Here is a 26,203-nt window from a genome sequence, read left to right as displayed (position 1 = left end):
CTACTACAACAAACAACATGTAGAAATTGCAAGAAAAAAGTTCTGTTAATCTGGTAATAGTTTCCAGGTTACAAAATACTGAATAATTAAAAAGCATAATTTCAAATGTTCAGGTGCTACAGCTGTCTTCATCAGATGCATGACTAAAAAGTTCTCCACACCTGGTTTAGAAACTTTATCAGAAGTTCTTTCCTGAGAGAACTGCAATAGAGAAACATAAAGAACGTAAGAGTTACCTTATGGATAAAACTAATTTGCTCTGGTATCCCATTTCCACAGCAATTATCAACAGTTCACCATTATCATATCTATGTGGAAAAGGAATTCAACCTTCCTCCCAAATTTTCATACTATTCTCGAATGTCTTAAACAATCCCAACACAGACCTGCCTGCTATTTTTTGAAAGTGCCTTTGGAGTGTGCTCAGCACATTTGGAATGGTAATGAAGATTGTGTTCCCAGGTTGGGGAGAACAGAAGCCATTTTCAATGCATAGTAAAACTACACACACAGCACTTCTTTTGAACATCCTCCCCATCCCCTGGGCCTTACACTGAATAAATCACAGCTCCCATTTGAGCAAGGAGATCCATTAAAGTGATGGAGAGAGAGGTGTCAATAATTTATCACTTATTTTATATAATTTAAGAACTTCCTCAGTGGAGAGCAAATACCAGCAAAGTATAGATTTGACAAGGTTTTGATGCATGATGGCCTGTCGCTGGAGGGAAACGAAGGTTTGAAAATGAAGGACTTCCTTCAAACAGAAAAAGAAAGGGGAAGAAAATAAGTACTTTGCATATTTGGCATTGCTGCCCACAAATAAAAAGATACCGGAGCATCCCCTTTATGTAGTAGATAGAATGACAAAGAGATTTTATTGAAAGCTCTAAAGTATCCCTCATTAGGTATGTCCATGATGGAACTTGGGATTTGGACCAGGTGATTCATCTGGAATGGTAGATTACCTGAATACCTAATGTAGAATATAATACTTCAAGAATAACTTGGCTTAATAAAATTGAATATCCAATAATTATTCTAGTATACTATTTATAACCATAAAATCTCATGCCTGGATGTGCATAAGCAGGACATGAATTGCATCCCCTCCTTTATCAGTTATTTGCCAACAGCATCTGGTATCCAGAAATACATTCTTCCCAGGGGGCCCCATTTAAGTAATATCTCCCCTATCTCAGCACCATTTATTGAGGCTTGTTTAACTGCATCCTAACATGACTAGATTTATTCATATATATCTTCCCTTCCCAATACTTCCAGATGTTCTGACAGGATTTATGAGATGTAGAAAAAAGAAAGAACATGACTAGATTTAAACTACATTATAAGATTTTGACACTTGTATAAATTAATGACAATTTACAATTATTTTCTTATTTTTTTAAAAAAAATATTTCTACTTTTCAAGAGTAACAAAGAACATAGCACAAAAACTTCCTTCCTTTCTTGTCAAAGGAACAAATAATGCAATACAAAATAAACAAAATATTCAATTACTATGTTACAGGGACAAAAGTTAGCTCTGATTATTGTAACTTTCTATATAAGACAAATTGATCAGTTTATCCAACCTTGAGCATAGTTCAAACTGAGCATCTTCTAGCAACCAAAACTTTCACAGAAGAGAGTCTCTTAGTAAAAACTGCACCCCAATTTCAAACCATCGATTTAGTAATAAGTGGAAAACAAAGTTTCAAGTATAAAATGTAAGGAGTGGTAGAAGAAGCCATGGGGAATTATCTCAATAGCTTCATCCAAGCATGGAGAGAGGGGCTCTATGAGTATTAATGACCCACTCCTCCAACATACTCAAAGGTAAAGCATTAATTGTTGCCAATGTAAACACCATCCTATGTATAACAAAGAGAATGGAAGGAAAATAATTACAATCAGTCTATATAAAAATCCACTATAGAGGCACCCTCATTAATTATTTGAAATTTTGGATCTATTGTTTTGAAGATTCAAATTAGGGGCATTCAGTTTGATCTGTACTGTGGCTTTCCTTGGAACAAACTTTAGCAGAGATTGGACTGAGAGAATGCACAGTAAGACATCACAGAAAATCAATCTGGCCTATATTTCAAATAGCAAATTATCCTGGGTGCTTCAAAACAGGAAGTCCAGCTCAAGCCAAATAAGTACATTTGGCATCGACTGAGGACACATACGTTTTTAACTGAATTGCTTCTAAGGCCTTTGTATCTTTATAAATGCAAAAACTGTCCTCAAAAAGCAGGAGCCTTAGCATCTTGGTTTTAAATAATTTACTGTTGCAGAAACCAAGTTTTATTGTTGCAACTAGTAAATCTATTTACAGAATTGGAAGGCTCAAGGTATACCCTGTGGTTTCTTGAATTTGTTGCTTCCAAGCTGTGATAGATTAAAAGATAAATTCCTAGATATTTAAAAATCTTGATCTGTTCAAGTTGAATGTCATTAATTTTGTACTAGTAGTGGCAGCTGGCACAACATTTAGTAAAAAAAGCCACTTTCATTTTTAAGTAATTATTTTTTTATTTTTGTCATGGCAATATGCTGCTAGAATGCTCAATCAAAAGCCAACCTGAATTTGGTACAACATGATAAAACATTGTCAGCATAAAGGATGGTAAATATACAATTGCTGTTTAATATCTATGGATGTTAACATCTTTTTGAAAACACATGTACAATGCAAATCTCCTCTACTTCCATCACAACGAATTATTTAGGGGCATTATTTAGTGATTCCTATTACATGGCTAATCAGCATCAACATGAGATATGATTGATCTTATGGAATACAAAAATCCAAGATCATTTCCAGTTAGAAATTTATCACTAAACTCTCCAAGCCATCATTTAATATAAAATATATTTTAACCCAAACCAAGTCAGTCGATGCATGTTGAACCTCTACATTAAATAAAGAAAAATAGTCTCAGGATATATATATATTTTAATTTTGAGGGGAAAAACCTGTAACATGTTGAAAAAGAATTGGGAGAAACTGCCATGGTCAACTTGAGAAGCCAATACAAGCAGACATGAGAAAAATTCTACAGCTTCCAATGACATATTGCCACTTCAGCTCCAAAATCTGGTTCAGGATTAAGATTTCAATCATGTCTAAGTCATGAGTCAATCATTTTTGTGAGTTATTTAATACCGTATAACAGCTATCAAATCTAACCTGTTAATGGTGGTTCCTAGCTTTGACCCTAATTGGCCTCCTGCAATTATTTAAGAAACCATTAAGCTTACCACACAAGTGAAAAATGGCAAAGCTACTTGAGATGTGGCTGATTGTTAGATAGATTCCTGTAAATTTCAACTTTATGAAAAAAGTAGAAATTTAACTTGGCACTTTTTTTTTAATCAAGCAGCTTATTAAGAATATAACCTCTATATAACTTAAGTGTCTATAACTGAAATTTATCAATTGGATAATTCAAGAGACTTGGCTATCACCCTATGGTCAATATATCATTTTAAACCAGTTGCCTGAAAGAAATTATGTTGCTTCCATTGATAGGAAGTTTTTGATTAATTTCCCTAAGGGAGGTTATAGAGCAGGGGTGTCAAATTCAAGGCCCGGGGACCAGATCCAGCCCGTGGGTGCTTAATTCTAGCCCACGGGGCTGCTCTGGAAATAGTGAAGGACCAGCTTGTGGTGCCTCTGTCAGCAAAAACAGAACTCCATTTTTGCTGGCAGATGGTTGCAGGAGGCCATCCCAGCCAAAAACGGAGCTCGCAAGAGCCGCTCAATGTCCCCTCCCCCAGCTCCATTTTCACTGGCAGAGGGTTGCAGGAGGCCGTCACAGCCAAAAACAAGAGCTCAGGAGCCAGTTTCCGCTGGCACATCACTTGGGCCACCATAGGCATCCTGACATGAGTGACATCAAGCTGGCTATGCCCATCCTGGCCACACCCACCACAGTCCCTCAAGGTCAAACACAACCCTGATGTGGCTCTCAAGGAAATCGAGTTTGACACCTCTGTTATAGAGGAAATTAGCAGTGACATCCTTAGATTACTAGCTACTTCTGCTTTCTGTGATGCTAATTAAAAGTGGTGCCCTTGGGGTCTTTCTGTACCAATCCCCACTCTAAAGGGAACCAAACAGGACTTTCTGCTTTCAATCACTGGAATTCTATTCTGAGATTTTATACCAGCCATTTCAGAGACAATAACCCCCAACTTCCAGAATTCCCAACATATACAGAGGACACTTGTTTGAAAAAGGCTGGACTACACATTATTTTTTTTACAGTTTTTTAGTGGTAGAACTTAAGTTTTATGTAAAAAAAAAAAAGAATCACACTACATAGTTTGCAATATTAAGGCAAGGAACCTACGTTTTTATTTTAAATAAAAATGACAAAATGTTCTTCTCACACACAAGAATTCTCACCCTCTCTACACAAAATAAAATTAAGAAAGAACAAGGTCTAATAACTTCATCAGGTGATCTTTCTGTTTCTACATATATAATAAAGTGAATGAAAGGCCGAGCTTCATTATGAAAAGCAGGGGCCATCCTTTGGTCTTGTCCAAAGCATCCTATAGCTATGAAATAAATATAAGGGGCAAACTAGACATTTTATGAAACCTCCAGGAAAAAAACTCTTAGTATAATTTTGCCCTCATTTTTCCGTCACTATGGGAAGGGAAGGGAATAATGTCTTGCCTCATAAAAACCACTGTCAGGTGAACACCCAAAAAGGAAAAAACAGAGCAGTAACAAGTAAGAACAGAACTACCCCCACCCCCTGTAAATAATTCAAGGTTAATTTCATCTCAGGGTAAGGCAGGGACTTATTGACATATATTAATTTAAAATAAACAAGGGATTGTATGCATGTGCTTGCCTTGGAGAATCTCCACATTTTATATTTTAACCTACTAGCCTTCTGTTTCCTTTCCCCTCAAACAGATAAGTGTGGAAACAGAAGTTTGGCTTTGAACCAGATATTAAGGCTGCATCCAAGAGAATCCTCCTTTCTTTCTAAGAGGAATAACAGCTTCATTTGCTTGCCTAAAATCCACAAAACTTTGCTTTCCTTGAGCCCTTTACACAGGAAACCCAAGCAACACTCAGGCAACTTCACAGGAGGAACAGTTCATGCTGACTGCATGTTTTTCGCCATACACCAGACTCTCTACCTCTGATCCACTGAGATGTCACTGAATAAACAGGACCCTTGTCTCTGATATTACATCTGCACATTATATCTCGCAGCTGGATCAACAGATACCCTTGTGTACAACCTATTGTAGCTGGTAGTGTTTGCACTTAGTTCTTATAGTCTTGGAACAAGGACAGAGAGAAGATAAAACAGCTTGCTCAGATCCAGTACTTAATTTAATAGCATTCAATTCTTATAAAGTAAATGATAAATGGAATATAAGAACAATCACATTCTGTCCCATGCCTAAGATGTATATACCAACCATTCTAAAAAAAGAACAATACCAAAAATATAACCTTCAGCTTCAATAAAAGATTATACAAAATATTGGGATTCCGGTCTGCTTGATTAACACTATCTCATTCTGAAACTAAGATGTCAATTGTCAAGAGGAAAAAGGGTGCAGATATGCATATTTGTTTAGTTATACATGGAGAAATTTAAACAATAAACTAACATTTATAATTATTATACATTAAATCAAAATAAGTAACAAAAGCCTTCTAACAAAAACTCTAACAAGGGGACATTTGCCTGCTCCATTTATCCAATTTTTGGCAGGCTCTTCAGAACATCCTCAAGATTTTGCAGGCTACGTGAGACTATGGGGCCATTTTGTGCATCTCTGTACTGTGGTCTGTTCCTTTATGGTTGTCTCAATTTGTTCAATGACAGAGCCAACACTGCCAAATAGGCAGTGAAAACTTATGACTACTCATTGCTTTCTTGATTATTAAAATCAGTTGGTGCAATGGCAATTGAAAGCAGGTCTTGGGCCCCTAAAATTATTGACTTCTCCTTATTCTTTATGTGATCACTGAGGGCAGAGTTAGGGCTCCAGTCTTTTCCATTACCACCAGTGGTGTCTTAACCATTAAGCAGACTAAGTACACGCTTAGGGCACCAGGCCCAAAGGGGGCACCATTAAGTTGAGAAAGAAAAAAATATCCAATGAAGATTTGTAAAAAAATCTTGTATGAGGGGAGGTTCCAAGATTTGTCAGTGCTTAGGGTACCAGTGAACCTTAATCCGCCACTGATTACTACAAAGCCATGGACCATTATAAATTTTTATTCAGAATACTTTACATTTGCAAAAGGATCTTTAGGTGGAGGAGAAATCTATACATTCTATAAAACAGCATATATCTATTTAGTAGATCTATCTTTTCTTGAGTAAAGGTTTCAAGCTTGCTTACAATATTGATAAAATTGATTTATTTTTTTTTTTAAAAAGCTATTTAACTCATAATGACATAAAAGAATATTGTATATGTCTATTTCATAAGGGATTTGGGTTGTCAACGTGGATTTAAATTTTGGGCTCTATTAACCTATCCCATTTGGTGGCCATGTCATGTATTAGATTACTTGCTTCATCTTTATGCTTTTCAACAACAAGGCCTGGAAGTATTGTAAGAGTTTTAGAATTATAAGCGTTATAGAATTGTATGTTTTTGTATATTATTTATTCCACATAGTTCATTTCTGGAGGATCTAGCTAAAAGGACAGGATCTAAAATTCAAAGGTTGGGAGCAATTTGGATTGGGGAAAAAGAAGACTTTGACCTCTCTCCTTTCTGATTCAGAGCTGCATCTCAGGGTGTGGCTGGGAGGCAAGGGCTGTATGTAGCTTCCTGGCTAATGATAAGATCTCAGCATAGAAGGGCCCCAGCATGCTTCGCATTCCTGTGCTGGTTGGAAAGCGCAGAGAGCCAGTCTTTTAGAAATATCAGCAAACAGATAACACAAACCAGGGAGGCAAGAAAAATCATTGAGCTCAGTGTCTTAAAACTTACCTTATTCCTGATTCAGGGCTAACTAACATTCTGCCAGGAGCTTCAACAGAGCAATGGGCTCACCCTTGGCAATACATTCCTCTAAGCCACTACAAAATATACCTCCTTCTAAATGTATCAGTACAGAGGGAAGACTTCCAAGTCTACAGCTGTGGCTTCAAGACAGGAGTATCTGGAATGCTAATAATTTTCCATGAATGGGTTTCTCTTCTTGCTGTAGTAATTTTGTTTATTAAGTTTACCTCCCTGAACTGTTATTACTGTTATGCCAGCATTTCAGGGAAATCCCTGATTTACAATGATTAGCTATAATGACCATTTGCAATTAACCGTGTTATGTCTACTGATGTTATGCTAACTGAAAAAAAAGACTAGCCCCATGCACTTACAACTGATATCTCCATAGTCACATGATCAAAATCTGGGTGCTTGGCAACCAACATGCATTTGTGACAGATATAGCATCCTAGGGACATCCGATTGCCATTTGTGACCTTCACAGCCAGCTTCTGACAAGCAAAAGCAATGGGGGAAGGTAGATTAACTTAACAACTGATTTGCTTAACAACTGTGGCAAAATGGGTCGTAAAATCCAGCACAACTCACTTAATAACCTTAACTTATTTAGCAATGGAAATTGCTAAGTACATCATGAGTCACCTATAGTTATTAGGCCTGATACATTTACAAATGAATTTTATTCAGTGTTTATAGTTTGTGCTAACCTTAAATTAGTCTCAAATAGTCATTAAGAGTTATTGAGAGTCAGTCAGCATTGAATATTATTATTATTCCAAGATGTCGGTCAAATAGAAAAATAGTTCAAGACTAGGATAAAACACTAGTGGTGATCTAGAATATTCTTTTCAAAGGATACTTATCTGTTGAGGAATGCCTGAATTCTGGAGGTCATATTCAAGTAACTTGAAGGCCAAGCCTAAAGACCTCATGATAGTCTCAAATACACAACATCTGTCCTAAAGCATGTTCTGAGCACCTTTGGGCAAAAACAGATGAACCAAAACATTTCAATGAAGCTGATCCACCATTCATTTTCCCCTTTACTGAGTCTGTATGAAAGGTACTAGTTTACATCTCATAATAATATCCAAGAACTTCCAGAGGTCAGTACAAGAATGTACTTATATTTCAAAATGAGAATAAACAGATATCAAAGTGGTATATAAGGAAAAAGCCTCATCCCACAATTTATAAAGTTATGTACAAAGAAGCCTACATGTGCTTAGGGTACAAAATATATAACATGTTATTAGAAGGAAAGTAAATAGCTTTCAGACACGCACACAAACACACACACACACACACACAATTGCCTATCTAGTTTCTAACATATCTCCTTCTTTTACACACACTCAAAATAGAATCTACAGATTCTCATCTGGTACCTATTTCACTGCAAACACTGGGGGGAGGGGAGCAGGGGAGACATTAGCAATATTATTACATCTCATCAATTTGGCCAAGAGCCTTCTCCAACTCCTCCACTGAGAGTCATCCAGCAAGCAAACAAGCTGCATTTCTTTATTAACCTGTCTGTAAGTCCCAAAGAGAGAATTTGCTTTCTCACAAATAGCACTTTTAATTTCCTTTTAATGAAATGGTATGGGGTCTTTTTGTGTGGCCACTGTTTGACTAGATCAGATCAAAAACCCTTGGAAAAAAAATGTTTACTTTTACATTCCATTAAAAAAAAGCTATCACTTGTTATACCAGGAAGCGTTTGAAAGAACTCATATCAAGTCAAGGAGGAAATCTGTAACTGCTTACAGTTGCATGTAGAAATGCAGCAGTTAGTGGAGCAAGTACTCAGCATTGTGATAGCATATGCATGGATTCACAATTTTTTTTAAAAAGTACATTTCAATGATTTTTTTTTATAAACCTCTCCCATATAACTCCCAGTTTCTGAATTAAGAATTGATATTGGCACACAGGAATCAAACAAAACACATGATTTTTAACATTTTTAAATTTACATAACTCTGTCTTATCATCATATCTTATTGTTATAATCTGATATCATTATTATGTTTTACTTATCTTTTCCTGGTAAAAGTCCAATGAAATCATCACTTCCTTTCTCTTTTTTACTTCTATTTATTAGTTGCTCTGGCTTGTTTATTTTTATTATTCATATTGCATAATAAACTCTTCCTGTCCTGAATACTTGCTATTTAGATCCAAGAGGTAAACAACTGAGCAGGCACAGGCCTTAAACTAATCCTATGGTGGATGGCTATCAAACATATTTTGTGCTATTCCTTAACTAAGACAAAATTAAGCTACAGAGGCATTTTACACTAACCATCCATATCAAGACATATTACACTCTTTCATCAAAAGACTGAAGTAACCTATTGTTGCTCTCTGAAGATTCCCTTGCCCTACAGCACTAATAACCTCATAGAAAAGAAATAAGGGCAAAGGGAAGGTGATATTAAGTGTGGCAGAATGGGGGAGAAAGTAATAAATACACATTGGCACTTTCTTCTTGTGCTACTTTCCTTCTCAGCAGGCCTTGTTCAAGAAAACTTCCTAATGGGCCTCATTGTTAATTTGTAAGTAAACATATGGTGTTTTTTTTAAATCTGGGACTACAAAACATTAGGAGGGAAACTGTGATAACATAGCTGAGTTGAAAGATAGAAGGCCTAATGACCACAATTACTTTTGAGAGTTCAAAGCATTTCTTCATACATTATCTCAGTAATTATTATGATAAGCCTAAAACTTAAGAAAACATGAGATAATAGAGGCTTTCCTAAGTATTTGCGGTAGAGGAAAGAATCTAGCCAGAAAGCCTCTCATTTACAATTACAGTTTGGACAAGGATGATAGCAGATACAATCCAATACACAACCCAAGTACTTCATCCCATATATGTGTGAAAAATTAGTGTTGAAATTATCACGAGACTAAAATGGGTATACTACCAGAGATCTTGGTTTTAAAAAGGTGTGCAGAAAAGTAAGACAAGATAAAGTTGATAAAGAGAACAGAATAGAAAAAAGTAGTTTTATCACAGCATGATATCCTATCTCATTTTCACCCATTAAATACAGTAAGAACAATCTAGTGCAGGACCATAATGCCCTGGGACGTTTCAGATTCAAGGAAATCTAGTCTTCCTCAATTTACCCTTGCTACATATTATATTTCTCATAAATGTATAAAGTAATAACTCTAGCCTCTATAGGAAAAAAAGAAGAGTTCGCATTGTTGATTCATCTTCATAAGAGTGATATTATATAGGACTGGCTCAGGGATTGGATTCAACCGATGTTACTACCGGTTCGGTGATTACGTTTTGCACACGCATGCCATGCCGCCCAGACAGCTGATAAGTGCTGCGCACGGGTGCACAGCATTTGAAAAAGCACTTTTTTCCTGCTTTTTCAACCTCAGCACAAAGCAGCTGAGGTTGAAAAAGCAGGAAATAAAGGTCAGGTAAGAGGCCGAGCGGGCGGGTGGGCCAAACAGCAGCAAACACAGAACCAGTTCTGTGCTTGCTGCTCTTCAGAGCTACCGGTTCTATAGAGCCGGGCAGAACCGGTAGCATCCCACCCCTGGACTGGCTATGATAGGCTGTCCAAGGAAGAACTGAATCTGAAACTTTATTCTTATTGAACTCATGTATTTGTTATTTGTCTTAATTGAAAATGCTCATTAGACTGAGCTTCCTGCTCCACACAAAATAATACAATTTCCTGTACAACTGAAAAGTATATTTCAGAGAGAAAATCTAGATAACCTAGCTTTTCTCTTATATGCTATTTTTAAATTTGTGGAGACATTTAAAATTGCTGAAGGAACATTCAGTAATATGAATTTCCAACCAAAATACAAAGGGTACAACTGACGTAAAGGTTTGGGAACCTAGGAAACTGCAGCCGAATCCTCTATTGGCAAAATTGACTAGCTCAGGTTTTCAGGTAAAAATATTTCTGGTTTTACCTGAAAATGCCAAAGGATAGACCTAGAACTTTTTGAATCCAAAGTAGAATCTCCAAAACTTAAGACACTAGATCATTCTTTTCCTGTTCAACTAGGTCTGTATTTCTGAAATAAAAACTGAACAGAACAACCTCACCACACCTCTTCTTTTAGCAGTGCCCCCTTCATCCATGCCATGCCTTCAAATTATTCAAAGTCTGGAAGATGTTTAAAATAGAGCATTAAGCATTTAAATGAGGGAACTAGCCAATATCAAAAAAACAGGAGCAAAAAATTAACTCTGGACACAATGAAGCACGTTAATGATCAGAAGAGGATTTGCTCTGGTGACAGGAGATGGCCTTGAAGGAGAGGAGAAATCTTGTGTGTTTTTGATATCTTATACCTTCTGCAACTAGATCCTTTCACAATGATTTTAACCAATAAATTAAACCACACTTGAGTAATGACTTCTGGCGCATGCATGAAAGGTTCTGGAATCTGGATCAATTTTTTAGGTGTATCTTTCAAGTGTATAAGTGAATTGTATCTTCTGGTGTTGCTCAAACCCTACAAATCTGGCTTGTAATAAAATATTGCTGGTCAAACTTATTTTAATGATATAGAGGCATGATGGTGAAGCTATGGCACGTGTGCCACAAGTGGCATGCAGAGCCATTTGTGCTGGCATGTGAGCTGCAGGCAAACTTACTTCACTGCACATGCGCGTACCTCATAGCTGATTTTTTTTTTTGGTTGGTTTGAGGCCTTTTTCAGCCTCCCAGACGCTTGGAAAAAACCTCTGTAAGGCTTTTCAGGCCGAATTATAGGCCCATTTCATCACTTCCTGTAGTACCGGAAGTGACAAAACGGGCCTATAATTTGTCCTGAAAAGCCTTGCAGAGGCTTTTTCCAAGCCTCTGGGAGGCCAAAAAAGGCTTCAAACCAGCCAAAAAATCAGCTGTGAGGTGCAGTGCAGGTAAGGGGGGGCGGGAAGGAGGGGATTGCGCACGCATGCACAGGGGCCGTGGAGAGGGGGTGCGCATTGCATTCTCGGTGCTGGCACGTGAGTGCGTGTGCACTGGTGCGCGTGAAATTTTTGGCACAGGAGCCCAAAAAGGTTAGCCACCACTGATATAGAGTAACTAGTTTTCCAAATAGTTGCTTTATACATCTCCCTAAGTACAATAGCAACAATAAAAACCTAAGTACAATTTATGCACAGCCCAATATATAAATATTATTTTAAAGACTTGGACAAATAAAAGAGATTTGTAAAGACAAAAATACCATCCACCCAAAACTATCAATAGGAGAACCATTATAAAGATGGTTCACAAAACAGATACAAGTTGTTGGAGGCCACTTTCAAGTCACTTATTCATACAGTGTCTCTTCAAGTTTTCTGAGCTGATCATCAAGGTCTGCACAAACATATGTGTGAAAGGAATTAGACTTGAATGTAGCACTTGCATGCAAATTTTAAAACTGTTGTGTCTTTTCTCACATATTCCTACAGGAATCTAATTATGCAATTTCAGAACAACAGAATTGGAAGGGACTTTGAAGTCTTCTAGTCCAACTCCCTGCTCAAGAAGAGACCCTAAATCATTGCTGTCCAATCTCTTCTTCAGTGGTGAAGCACCTATAGAAGTTGTGGCTGCTTCTGAAGACAAGCCGTTCCACTGATTGTTTTCACTAGGAGAATTATTTCCTTAATTCTAGGTTGAATCTCTCTTTGTTCAGCTTCCATCTGTTATTTCTTGTCTTAACTGAGATTGTCTCCCTCTTCTCTCTAATTGTGCCTCAAATATTGAAAGAATGCTATCATGTCACCTTTAGTTTTTCTTTTCGTTAGACTGGACATTTCCAGGTTCTGCGACTGTTCACTCTATAGTTTAGCTTCCAATCCCCTAAATATCTTTGTTGCTCTTCTCTTCACTCTTTCTAGAGTCTCAACATCTTTTTTGAATGTGGTAAGCAAAATTGGATGCAGTAGTCCAGATGTGCTCTTACCACTGCAGTATAAAGCCAGCAGTGTACTGCAGCTACCAAAAAAGCCAAATGAAATCCCTAGACTACTTTAACTGAGAGATATAATCAACATCATGTGAAGTGTTAGTATAACTTTATAATGCTTTGGTAAGACCACTTTTAGAATACTGTATCCAGTTTTGGTGTCCATAATATAAAAAAAGATGTTGAGATTCCAGAAAGAATGCAGAGAAGAGCAACGAAGATGATTAGGAGGCTGGACGCTAACACATACAAAGAACAATTGCGGGAATTGGGCATGTCTAGTCTAGTGAAAAGAAGGACTAGGGGTGACATGATAACAATGTTCCAATATTTGAGGGGATGTCACACAGAAAAGGAAGTCAACCTATCTTCCAAAGCATCAGAAGGAAAGACAAGAAGCAATGGATGAAAACTAACCAAGGATAGAAACAATTTAAAACTAAGGAGAAATTTCCTGAGAATAAGAATAAACCAGTGGAACAGCTTGCCTTTAGAAGTATGGGTGCTCCATTACTGGAGGCTTTTAAAAAGAGACTAGACAGACATTTGACTAAAATGGTACAGGGTCTCCTGCTTGAGCCGAGGGTTGGAGTAGAAGACCTTCAAGTTTCTTCCAACTCTTACTCTGTTATTGTTAAAGTGGTGGTACTAACACTTTGTGTGATCATAATACTATCCCTCTGTTGATGCAACCTAGCATGTATTGGCATGTATTGGCACCTGCATCACCCTGCTGGCTCATACTTAATATTATATGTAACCTGGATTCTTGCACATTAAGAAGTCTGATTAAGATCAGTGTGTATTCTTAGATGCTAACTAAATTGAGTCACAATGCCATTAAAAAAATTACAATACGAATGATCAAATCAAATCAATGACCAAGAATCAAACATTGGCCCTAAATCTACAAACATCAAATTTTACTGAGTGCTTGATATCATAATTCATTTTGAGAAAAATCTGCTAATTTTCTGGCTTATTTTTGGAAATATTTTAATATTGTTCCTAACATAAATCAAAACCCTAGTGCTTTATTACTCCTCAGAATCTTAATAGCTTTTATTGCTTTCAGTTCTTATTTATCATCACGTTTTTGACAATTGTATCTTCCAGACTGAATTAATGTCTATTAGGACAATTATAGCTATCAACATATTAATATAATTCCCATCAGGAATTATATGTAGCATTTTATGTTTTATAAAAATAAATGTTTATAGTTATATAAAAAAACTGAAAAGTAATTGTTCTCATACATTAATTAAGAAATTCTCCTGAAGCTGTTTCTTATTTTAAAACAAACTTAGTTATACTTAGCTATACTCTTCATATTGGACTGGTTATATTTCATATTTTATTCTGGTTATATTTCCTCAATTCTGTTAAAAATATGAATTGAGGTGAAAATCAAATTTGCTAAAAGAAAGGAGACTGATTTAATAGCCACTTCAATTTTTGTCTGCAAAATTTTTACCATGGTACTTATTTTTAATAATCAAAAAAGTAAGGTATATATATTTTGAGTTGAAGGAATTAAAGCATCTTCTACTAAATATGAATAAAATAATATGCAGCAATCTGTCATATTCCCCTGAAATTCTACACCTATGTGTTCCTGTTCATTTAATTTTTATAATTTTATTCTGTTTTTTTAATCTGAACATAGAATTTTGGTTATATTTTTAATGAATGCTAGTTGGAGAAGGTTTGTTAAACATGCAAATTAACTTTAGTCCTACTCTGTAACTGCTGAATACAGCACATCTTGGCAAAGAAAGTTATCAATGTATTATAGAGCAGTTATCAATGAAGGCACATCAAGCCTAACTCTGAAAAGATTCTTAAATATTACGTACGTTGTCAGCAATCCATTTTATGTCTCTATAAAAGCTCTACAAAGGTTAAAACATCTGGGCTCTGAAATTGCATTTAGCTTGACTTCCTGTAAAAGCAAACAAAATATTATTTCTTCTGCCAAATAATTTCCAGTTGTAGTTTTTGGATATATTGTAACATAACCAAATAACCAAAAAAAAAAAAAAAATTCCCTGGAACAAATTTCCTAAGATTAGAAGTATGAATTTTGATTATCTATATACTTAATAATCACTGTTCCTATTACCTGATACTGCACATTCTCCATCCCTATTGTTCTTATAAGAAAACTCCGCATTTAAAACAAAACAAAACAAATTATGCAATATTCACTGCAAAGTAACTTGTTTTATGTGTTAAATTATGCTATTTGGGGCTGAAGTATGATTAGTGCATAACATACTGCATAATTAATTGTTATAATTGTGTGTATAGTACACAAACATAAAACACAATAGATGTGCAGGAGAACATACAAAATAAGTATGAATCCAGAAATGCGGGGATAGTCTAGCAAATATGGACTGTTATCTGGGTCTTTAAAAAAAATATCCCATGAAGAAAAAAGAAAAAGAAAGGAAGTCCTAGAGCTTGTGATAAACTTCACCATCTTTTCGGATGGTGTATGGCTCCCTTTCCCATTTAAATCTGTGCCAAAAGGATTTCCCTTGTGAGCCTTACGGAACTGGTAGAGATTTCCCTTCTGCGCCATGCAAAGCATCAAGAAAGCCAGCTTCAGCTATAAATAACCCCTCTGCAGACATCCCTGACTTCCGGTTCTGCAGCTCCCTCCTGCTGCCTGCCCATCCCTCCCAGCCGTTTTTTCAAAGGCAGAGATGAAAATTACCAAGGAAAAAAGGAGAACGCAAATTCCCCAAAGACTGCAGCCCAATATGGGGTTTCTTTCTTTCCCACCCCCTGATTTTCTCATGGGAAAAGCTTACGTCAAATGGGGAATGAAAATGACAAATAGCAAATATTCCCTCCCCCTCCATATGCAGGAAAAAAAAAATCCTTGAACTACACACATATTCATGTATCCATATGCATTCACTTACAATGCTACAAATTTGAAAGAGGGGCGGTTCTGTTTTATTCTGTTTTCCTTTAAAAACAGCAGGAACACATCCATAGGGGTGGCAAGGAGTGGAACCTGAGTGGAAATCGGCAAAGCAGCGATCCCAGGGGGCAACTCTCTTGTTTTATTCGCTAGTCTATTCACAGGAGAGGGGAACAAAATACCAGGAGCCAAGCAAAGCAAACAAACCTGACTGCCAGAGAAGAAAAGTGGGGCTGAAAGACAATTCCCCAGCCAATCCAATATAGAGAGTGAGGGGATGTCAAGCATTTAGGAGAAGTGTTTTTTTCAAAGAAGAGCGGGGGGGGAGAGAAAAGATCCAATAAAAACAGCTCTTAAAATGAGCCCACTTGCAGATTAAAGGCCAAAGGGAATCTCCAGGGCAGCTGTTTTACTATAGCATTTTCTTCCAACATCTATTAGTCCTAGTTGTGTAAAGGATATGAAAAATCCCCTTTGGAGAGAAAGAGTTGTTGATTTTTAATTTGTTGTCATTTTGATACTTGAAGAAACACAGGAAAAGAGGAGAAAAGCCATTAAATAATTTGTAATATTAATAGTAGTAATCATGTATTCTGCCTCACAAATCTTTATTCCTTTGCTTTCTTTCACAGGAAACAATATGATTTTTGTTTATTAATTAATTAATTTCATATGGCCACCCATCTCACCATCTGGGCAGTGAACAATTTAAAAAAAAATTAAAATAATTAAAATAAAAACATGAAATTAGTCTATACATATAGCTTACATGCTGTGCTCAGATAGCTTTCCTCACATGTGGTCACATCATGAGCTGCATACCATACATGTGAATACTGAACTGGGAGGCTGAAAGGAACCTATGTTTAAGCAAGTCAGATTCTGCATTTGATTGTGAGGATTTGCTTATTTAATGGCATCTCAAACTGCTTGAGAGCATGCATTTTTAGCTATAGCTATAGCTTAATAAATATATGCTTCTCTATTTTAACATTCTTTATAATCTTGTATATTTCAATATTAATGCCTGAAGATTTTTTTATACATTTCTGTTAATTCTTTGTGACAAATGCAGCCACATTTGCTCTACCCTAACTTGTCCAAAGCAGTAGCTAAAATGAAAGAACATGTAAATGTTTCATGTAATGCCTCTTCTATGGGACACTATATATCTGAGAACCAAAAGGCTAGGCCTTTTGACATAAGAAGGGTCTTTTAAAAATGTTTATCAGGTCTACATTGCTTTATCTATACTCTGATAAAGGATATAGATACGATAAACCATTTAACAGGAGAAGTCTATCTTAAATAAATCCATAAACTTTAGGGAAAGACAAGGACCACGATTAGGTTGATAATCTGTGGTTAAAAAAAATGAATGAGCAATAAATTAACCTATTGGAATCTTCAAGGAACCAAGATTCAGGACCAATCTCAGCCCTAGAATTACTAGCGGATTTGGGACCACTGTATTTGTCCAAATTCCACCTACTTGACATACAGAGTCTTAGAAAGAGAAGGGATTGCAGCAAAATGATCCTCCCCCCACAATTATATCCTTTCTTTCCACCTAAGTCTTCTGAGTGGTTCATAGGGGATTATTCATTTTATCCTCCTTGCAACCCTGTTAATAAGTCTGTTATCTAACATGTTTACAAATATAGCTGCATTCTTGTCCCTGTGATTCTATATGAACTCAACTATAGCATAAGCAGATAACTAATTGTGGAACAGAGGAAGTGCCACTAGGGTTCTTATGAATTTGCTGAATTACACAGAGATGTATATCCTACCTTTCTGTTCTAGCATTCAGTTCAGAAGATGCTCTATAATATTAGCTTTCTCACTTGAAAGAATAGTTGTTGGTACTGAATAGTCAGGCCTGCAAGAAGTTTACTATACAGTGGTGTTGCTTTATGTAGAATGTTCTTATGAGGAAGAGAAATTGTGATAACAATGGTTGAGCAGAGTTATTACTACAATACCAGAGATTCATCCATATCTGTTATGTAAGATCCAATATAATTTTTACATTTTGCCAAAACTATTTTTTGCAAAGACAATACACCAAGATTGTTATTAACATTTCTCTATGTCATTGGCTTCACTAAAATCTTACATTAGCTTGTCCTTGTTTTACCAGAGATGATTGGCACATGAACAAAGATATAAACAGAAATATCAGTATTCACACACTTTTTTGAGGTAGATCATAGCTTTAAGCTATGATTCAGAGGGATCACTCTTGTAGCTGAGATTTCCTTCATTCATGGTTCCTGTGAGACATGGACTCACAAATTGTCTTAGACAATTTGTATTTTCAAGTCTTTTGCAAAATGGAGATAGCACAGTCTGGCTTTATATATCACTGTGTGGACTGTCTGGAACAGACTCAAACAATAAGCATTACCAACTTGTCAAACTTGCCCTGGATTATTCACTGCAGGAAGGCAGTTGTGTGTTGATCAATAAGAAAGATTAAGTGGAATCATTTTCTGCATATAGGAAATAGCATATTAGGAAAATTATGCCAGAACTCAACTCTTGACATGCTGATTTTATGTGGATAGAATAACATCCCTTAAGGAAGCATTGAACACAGCAGCTTTTCATCTCTAGGCTGAACTGGTATGGTCCAAGAAAAACCTTAACCTTCAATTCTGTTGATTGTACAACTGTGTCTAAATTAGAATATATAATTTTTAAGGGGAATCTCAGAAACTTTTATTGTTAGGAAAAGACAAAATGGACCTATAGTCTAATATTGTCCATAAAAACAAAGGTGTTAGGTACTAGAGAGCATGTTGCAAATGAATAATCCAAACTTATATTTATGCCTTGATTTAAATTTTCCCGCTGAAGAATAAATCAGGAATTAAAGGTTATTAGTAAATCAAAATAATTTATGCAACAACTATTTTAAAAGGCATAATGTTATATCTGTGAAGTGCTTATTTCTCTCAACTTTGGTGGGTGGTTCTCCAAGAGAAAGTTTATCGTTCAGTGCAAGACATTATAGCAATTTATCTAAGTAGTGTTTTTTTTTATTGCTGCAAACTACACCTTCAATGCTGTTTCTCAAGTCAGAGTCAAACTGTGCACAGATTTTCCCCTCCCCTGTCTCCACCCATATCCAACCTTTTGGAAAGAAATTAATTTCAAAACAAACCAACCTACATCTCTCTGGGAAAGAAGAGAAAAAAAATGAGAGATAGAAGGAAATATATACAATTTAAATCCAAATCATAAGCACATTAGTCTGTACATTCCAGGTAAGACCTGGGATAGATATTAGGGAAGGTATTAGAAACAATAATATTTACTTTTAAAGAAAATAGTTAAGCTAGAGAGGAAAATGCATTCAAAAAATTTCAGCAGAAAAATGTGTGATTTTAATAAGGAATGTTCATAGCAGAGGGAAGATTACAATGGGGTGCATGCAATATTAAAAAAAATACATTCTGAAAAAGATCCTGTAGAACTACACCCAACTTTTGATTATTTTCCAAAATGCTACTTTCCCTTTTCCACTTGCTAGCTCACCCACCTAGAGGCAATTCACCTATGTATATATATAGAAAGATTAAAAATGTGGTGTACTCTTTAGTTAATTGGATTTTGTCAGAGATCTTATCAGATCACCAAGATGGGAAAAAAGAGACGAGGGGAGCTTATTTGGCACCACAAGTCTTTCTTATATATGCTTAACCCTAAAATTTGTTCATATTTTTCCAACACACACACACACACACACACACCCTTTACAAATTTAAGTTTCAAGTATTATTTAGAGAGCATGGCTTAACAACAGAAGGAACAAATTAACAGGTTGTGGAAGTAGCTACGTAAAACCGGGAATTGAGAAAGACTCAAAGAAGAGGTGGGGAAAGTACTAAAATGTATATGTGAAGAACAGAGACAGTTTTCCTCCCTGCAAATGTGGAGGAAGGTATTTCAGTCTGGGTGATGATAACATAAAGTTTCACAAGAATTAGAATGAAATGCTCAATTCATGAAAAATTATTTTAAATACCATAATACGCTTGCTCTAATATGGATTTCTATTTTTTTAATGGATTCACTCTGCTTTCTTGCGGATTTTCATAAAATGAAGAAGAAAAAAACAAAAAACAAAGCAGAATTCAACAGTTAAAATGGATTAAAACAAGATGTGATGCATTTAAGGGGAAAAGTATATTGGGAAGTCCTTTACCATTGGAAAAGGAGGAAGGGGAAAAAGAGAAGGAAAGCAAAATCTCAATATGCATACCTTTGTAAAAGCAATATCCAAGCACCACAAAAGCAATGCATTTTCAATCCTTCATTCTCACCTCCACCCACCCAATTATCCTATAATACAACAGAATAGGTTTTCACTTGCCATAAACCAACCAAGGATTTCAAATTCCATGGATGACAGATGCCCATACTGTGAATGTCCGCACCATTATATGGCTCTCTAGTCTTTCTTAATAAGGTCACCTTAAAAGCTGGGAATAAGGAAACCGGGCAACGGGGTGTCAACTTAACGCGGTCAGGTCCCGGAGGATCACATTATACGTACAGTGATTGGAACTGTTCCAGTGCTGGTTTCGAACAGGGGTGCTGTAGGGATTTGGGTTCACAGCTCCTTTGTCCTGGATCAAGCATGCACGGTTCTGGTTGTAAAAATCCATCATGAAGAAGGAATTAGGGCTGCTGTTTAAACCAGCTACCTCCACACTTTCGTACATCTTCTCCAAGCAGAACAAGGGGTAAGAGGGATTGGGATCTAGTGTGGAATGGGAAGGAGGGAATCAGAACAAAAGTTTGGTGATGAAAGAGCAAAATTCTATAGTGATACTTAATTCACAGAGCTGAGGGGAAGTTGACTGGTTGTTTTCTGTTTTCTGTGCTGCTCTTGCTTGCTTGCTTTCACTCCCCCACCCCTTGATCCCTGGTGGAGAGGTATTTAGGGAATCCAAAAGCAGCTGGGGAATCCACCAAACAGACCAGGTTGGTCACAGAAGGTCTTGCTGAAAGTTTTGAAAAAAACATCCAAAGGACAATATTCAAATCTCCATTCTTCTATTCCAAAGGAATCCCTTGAAAATTAGGCTAGCAAGTTAGCCTGAATTATGCTTCACAATCAAGAGAGATTCATAAATCCAAACAATTAAAAAAATTAAAAATTGTATTTTTACTTTTACAAAAATAATAGAATCCAAGCCGTTCCGCCTTCGGAAGAGTAAAATTCTTTATAGAAGTAGGCTCCCTGGTATTAGATAGTATTTTGGACACGTTTCCACCTCCCATTCAATTCCATGCTTCCTTCTCCCAAACTAACAAGAGGAAAGGAGGGAAGGGAAGGGGGTTCTTTGCAGTAACTCTTTTTGGAAAAAATGGAAGAAAAAGTTTCAAACACACATGCATACAAAAAAAAAATAAGTTCCTCCTAGAATTCAAGAGTTGTTTTCCTATCTCTCAGAGAACTGGAGGCAATCATGGATTACATTTACATATATGAAAATAACATCTCTATCCCACCGCAGAAAGAGGAGGGAAAGGGAGTGAGGAAAATAATAGAATTACACAAATGTGTTGTCGGGTTCTCAATGCTTGGGAAAATGCCAGAGGCCTTAAATAGTCTTGGATGTAGAAGGATTTTTCTCTAGCTGCTTGGTTCTCCTCTCCCTGGGAAAAAGGGAGGTGTGTGTGTGTGTGTGTGTGTGTGTGTGTGAGAGAGAGAGAGAGAGAGAGAGAGAGAGAGAGAGAGACAGAGGGAGAGAGACAGAGACACACATACACACACAGAGAGACAAGAGACAGAGAGAGAGCACATACGCGCATGTGTTTTGTGTGTCCGTATGTATGTGTGTGATGTATAGGACTGATAGATTAAAGGCAGCACAAAATCTTTCCTCGACTCAAAAAGTCGGCTCTGAACCAGCTTAACTCTTTCCTTACCTGCTGCGTGCTGTGTCTTGCGCAGCCCCAACCAAATGTGGAAAAGCGCAGGCTGGGGGAGGAGGGAAGAAGGAAACAGAGAGAAATGAATGAATGAATGAATGAAATAAAGGAAGGGGAGGAGGAATGGAAGGGAGGAGAGAAAAAGGACGGCGTTAAAAAAAAAGTGCCTCTCCAGCAGCTGTCTGTAGCTACAAAACTGCAGACACTGCATCATCATGTGTTTTCTCCATCCCTGGAGTGCCGCGAGGAAAAAAAGCAAGCAGACCCCCTCTCATTTTTTGTGGCAAGGAATTGGCCAGGGCGGGCCCCTTTTGCCTGCATCACCCCTCTCCAAATCGGAGGTTTCTGCTGCTCCTCCAGCCACCCCCTATTTGCTTAATGTTATGCAGCTGAACTCCGCCTGAACTCTCCTCACAAAAAGCTTCACCTCCAAATGACCCACTCACAGGCCTTCTCCTTCCCAGTGACATCACAGGGGCGCTCCCCCCCCACCTCCTCCTCCTCCTCTTTGCCTGCCAGGGCTGCCACCAGCATGCAGCAGTCACACCGCTGAGCCAAAAGCAGACCTACCACGAACAGATAAAAAGGTGTTCTGTCTGTTCAGGAAGCCGGTAAGGAATTAAAAAAAAAAGGCTGTTCATATATTTAAGAAAAAGAAGAGTGAGCAGTAAGAATGTATACACACACACACACACACACACACACACACACACACACACTGTGCCTTAGAATCTCCAGTATTCCATCATACCTGCCAGCCAAGTGGAAAGAAAGCAGACAGACACCCTGATGTTCAAACTAATATTGTTAAGCAGAATTACTCCAGTAGTTAATGCTCCTGCATTGGAAGGCAGGGCAGAACTATTATCCACATAACCCAGTATACTGGACAGATGACTGCCCCAAATCACCTGAGTTACCGGGGATTTAAATGGGGAATTTCCAGTTCGGAAATCATGCTCTGAAATAACATATTACATCCATACATTTGGTTTGGCAATATTGAATGTATTTTGTCCTTTAGCCTTATGGAAGAAGAAATTTGGGCAAATATATCTCAGTGTTTCACACCACAAAAATACTGTAGATCAGAAAGAAATCTATTTTCACATGAAGGATGCTGTTTAATTGATGGGCCCTTACAAACAGCAGCTATATATTTTTATTTTCTACTGCATTACATATATTTATTCTGCACTTGTATATATATATATTGTGTTGCCTTTAAAGCAAAGGGTATTAACATACTATAATCATTTCTTTTTCTTTTAGGATCTTGAATGGTCAACTGAAATGTTAAATCTCACAATAGATCTGTCTACTGAATAGCTGTAACATGCTTTCAGCAATATTTAGTATCAGCAGTTCTCAAAAGGGATATTCAGTTTGTATACAATCTCCAAACGGTCACAGTTTGCAACCTGCCATTCTAGACACGTAATTGTCCAAATAATATCATATAGCTCAAAATGAGCACAGCACTTGCAGTGAATAAAAGGGTAGGCTTTGTTACAGACACATATACATAAGCATGCACTAGATAGATAAGAACATTAAGAGCTTACTGGAGAAAACCAGTGGGCTAATCTAGTCCAGAAGTCTGTGTTCCAAGGTGACCAACCAGATGCATTCAGGAAGTTCGCAATAGCCTTCTTCCACTGTTAACTCCCTAGCAGCTGGTATTAAGAGATACAGATAGTCTTCGGCTTATGACCACAATCGAGCCCAAAATTTCTGTTGTTAAGCCAGACATTTGTTAAGTGAGTTTTACTACATTTTATGAGCTTTCCTGCTACAGTTGTTAAGCAAATCACTGCAGTCGTTAAGTTAGTTACATTGTTGTAAAGTGAAACAGGCTTCCCTGTTGAGTTTGCCTGTTGGAACATCGCAAAAAAAGATCACATGACCCCCCCGACACACTGCAACCATCATAAATATGAGTTAGTTGCCAAGTGTTTGAATTCTGATCAGGTAACCCTGGGGGTGCTGCAGTGGTCGTAAGTGTGGAAGTCACTTCATGCCCCTGTGGAGACTGACTCTGAGGGAGAGGAGGAACAGCTGATAGGGAGTGGAAGTGTGGCTCCGAAGGTTGCGGAGGAGGCTGGGGAAGGGCAGAGGCCGGCTGAGCATTCAGAGGAGGACCCAGGCCAATCCCCTATCCATCCCAGGGCACGCAGGGAGGAGAGGATAAGGGAGAGACGTGGTCTCCTTGGGAGGAGAGGGCCTTGATCCTCTTCATGAGCTGCAGGTGGGAGGTTTTTTTTGTCTTCCGTCAAAGATATTCAGAGCTTGGAAGCAAACTGAAGGAATAAAAGGGTTTCACCTGTTTTCTGTGACTGTGTTTGTTTTGTATCCCACCCTGGGTCATCACATCATTGTTGTAATTATGAATGGTCACTTAACGTAAATTGTGGATTACCTGTATTGCCCATGATTCTCATGAAAATAAAAAGCCATTAAGATAACCACCCACTGATAGCTCAAACTTCCACAAATTTGCTCAGTCTTCTTTAAAAACCACCTTAATTTTACATCATTGCATCTGGTGCCAGCAGAATCTACCAGTTGTAAAAAAAGTGTGAAAAAAAGTACCCACATGCCTTTTTAATGTTCATAAATTCCTTTTGTTCTAATAGATGAACCTCCAAATCCTATCACTATGAGAAAGGGAGGAAAAATGTATCTGGACCTACAATTGCCATACTATGAACAATTTTATATTCCTACTCACTTTTACTTCAAATTAAAAATAATAGATGCTTTTGCCTTTCCTCATACAGGAGTTTCTATATCTCACCATCACTTCCACTGTTCTTGTCTTACAATAAAATGTGTTTTTCTCTTAAAGATTAGATTTACAAAAATTGCATGAAGGAGGTTGAAATTTTCACAACAGCAGTATTAGTTATAAAGAAGAGGAGCAACAAAAACCACCTAAATCTCTTCAGAGAAAAATTTTAATCATATAAACCAAAAATGCAGCCTTGCACTGATTCAGACCACTGAGCCATGTTTTTTTTCAATTCTGTATACATGAATGAGGAATTGTGCTAATTCTCTAAAGCAACATTTTGCAATTTAGTGCTAAATTATGTATAAAAAATTTGAACTAACATTAGGTATGCTGACGAAAACTGCAAGTCAACACACATTTGCAGGCCAGGACTACAAACAGATATGAGCCATTTGTAGGGCAAGTATAATTGTCACATAACTCCATGCAATAATTCTCTAGATTTTGGGGTTTTTAAAAAAAGAAAAATATGCTGCTTAAATTTGAAACATTACATTTAAAATAATGTCTGATGAAGCTACCTGGAGACTCCTAAGATGTTTGGGAGTCAGGAATTCCATGCTTCTATCTTGCCCAAGAGGAACAAAACAAATCACACAAAATAAAATGCTTAAATTGAACAATTCAAATTTGTTGTCTTGGAATTCAGATAACATACTGCTCATGGATTTACATTCCGGTGTATTACTGGTATATTGACGTTCAAGAAAGATCTGTTCTGTTCAGATTATTTGTGTAACTTTTGCAGTATGGAATAATGACTGAGCCCAAGAAACTAGAATGGTTTCTGAAAAGAGCTTGCAGGATTGTGTCCACTAAACTAGGCGGAGTAAGATAAAGTATAGATCAGGCATAGTCAACATTTACAAGAATTTGGAAGGATAACAGTAGCCCAGGTTTCTTACAAATACTTTTAATTGGGTTTCTTTATGCTTAGGGAGATCAGTACTGAAAAAGAGTTCATCTTGAATTCTAGCATTCCAACAAAGAAACTATCACCAGAACAATGGAACAGGATACCATTTACCATCTAGTCAAATGCCTGATTTAAACCATGCCCAACAGACTGATGAGGGGGATAATCAAAATAGACCTGGCACCATTTCTAACTACCAATCAACTGATAGTTCACAAGAAATCTCCAATCTCTAACCAATCAAGTTCCTCCCCCATTCAAATTCAACAGAGACCACAATATTGCAAAACAACCCATACCTCTAAACTTGCACTGAGAGAACCTTGTTGGAACATGAGGCAAAATATCTGTTAAAATGCTATTTCTATTTCAACATTGATCTCCTCAATCAAAAAGAGAATTCCAAAAAAAGGCATGTTCAACGTTTACAATGACTGTCAAACAGATAATTCAAAAGAACAACTAAAACGATGCAATCAAGACAATCATTTCTGCATTTCTCCTTGCCCCAGATTGCTTAGTCAGACTTATGAGGCAATTCATTTCCAATGTGAAATGTTATCCTTAGCCCTTGAAGAATTTATAGCATCACCATAGGAAGCTTTTCAAAGGTAGTTATCTACCATAATTCCATCAA

General features: G+C 37.0%; 1 protein-coding gene across 8 annotated transcripts in view; it reads right to left on the bottom strand.

The window, feature by feature from the left end:
• RARA (retinoic acid receptor alpha) overlaps positions 1–26,203 on the bottom strand; it is a 219,840-nt gene that overhangs the window by 43,291 nt on the left and 150,346 nt on the right. The window contains exons 1-2 of one of the 8 annotated variants that reach the window (XM_087947972.1): positions 21,854–22,229; positions 20,472–20,678 (exon numbers count right to left, since the gene is read on the bottom strand). The exons of 4 other annotated variants lie outside the window; for them this stretch is intronic. In XM_087947972.1, coding sequence (XP_087804098.1) covers positions 20,472–20,678; positions 21,854–22,073 — 427 coding nt within the window. In that variant the 5' untranslated portion in view covers positions 22,074–22,229. Of the gene's footprint in view, positions 1–20,471; positions 21,313–21,853; positions 22,230–26,203 lie in introns of those variants that run through there. 3 more of the 8 variants (XM_087947978.1, XM_087947973.1, XM_087947977.1) reach the window with 3 other exon arrangements.

Source organism: Notechis scutatus, chromosome Z (assembly GCF_049901735.1).
Source record: "Notechis scutatus isolate UNSWTSFEM ecotype Mainland chromosome Z, rNotScu1.2, whole genome shotgun sequence".
In the NCBI taxonomy this organism is placed as follows: domain Eukaryota; kingdom Metazoa; phylum Chordata; class Lepidosauria; order Squamata; family Elapidae; genus Notechis; species Notechis scutatus.
This window is presented reverse-complemented; position numbering and strand designations above follow the sequence as displayed.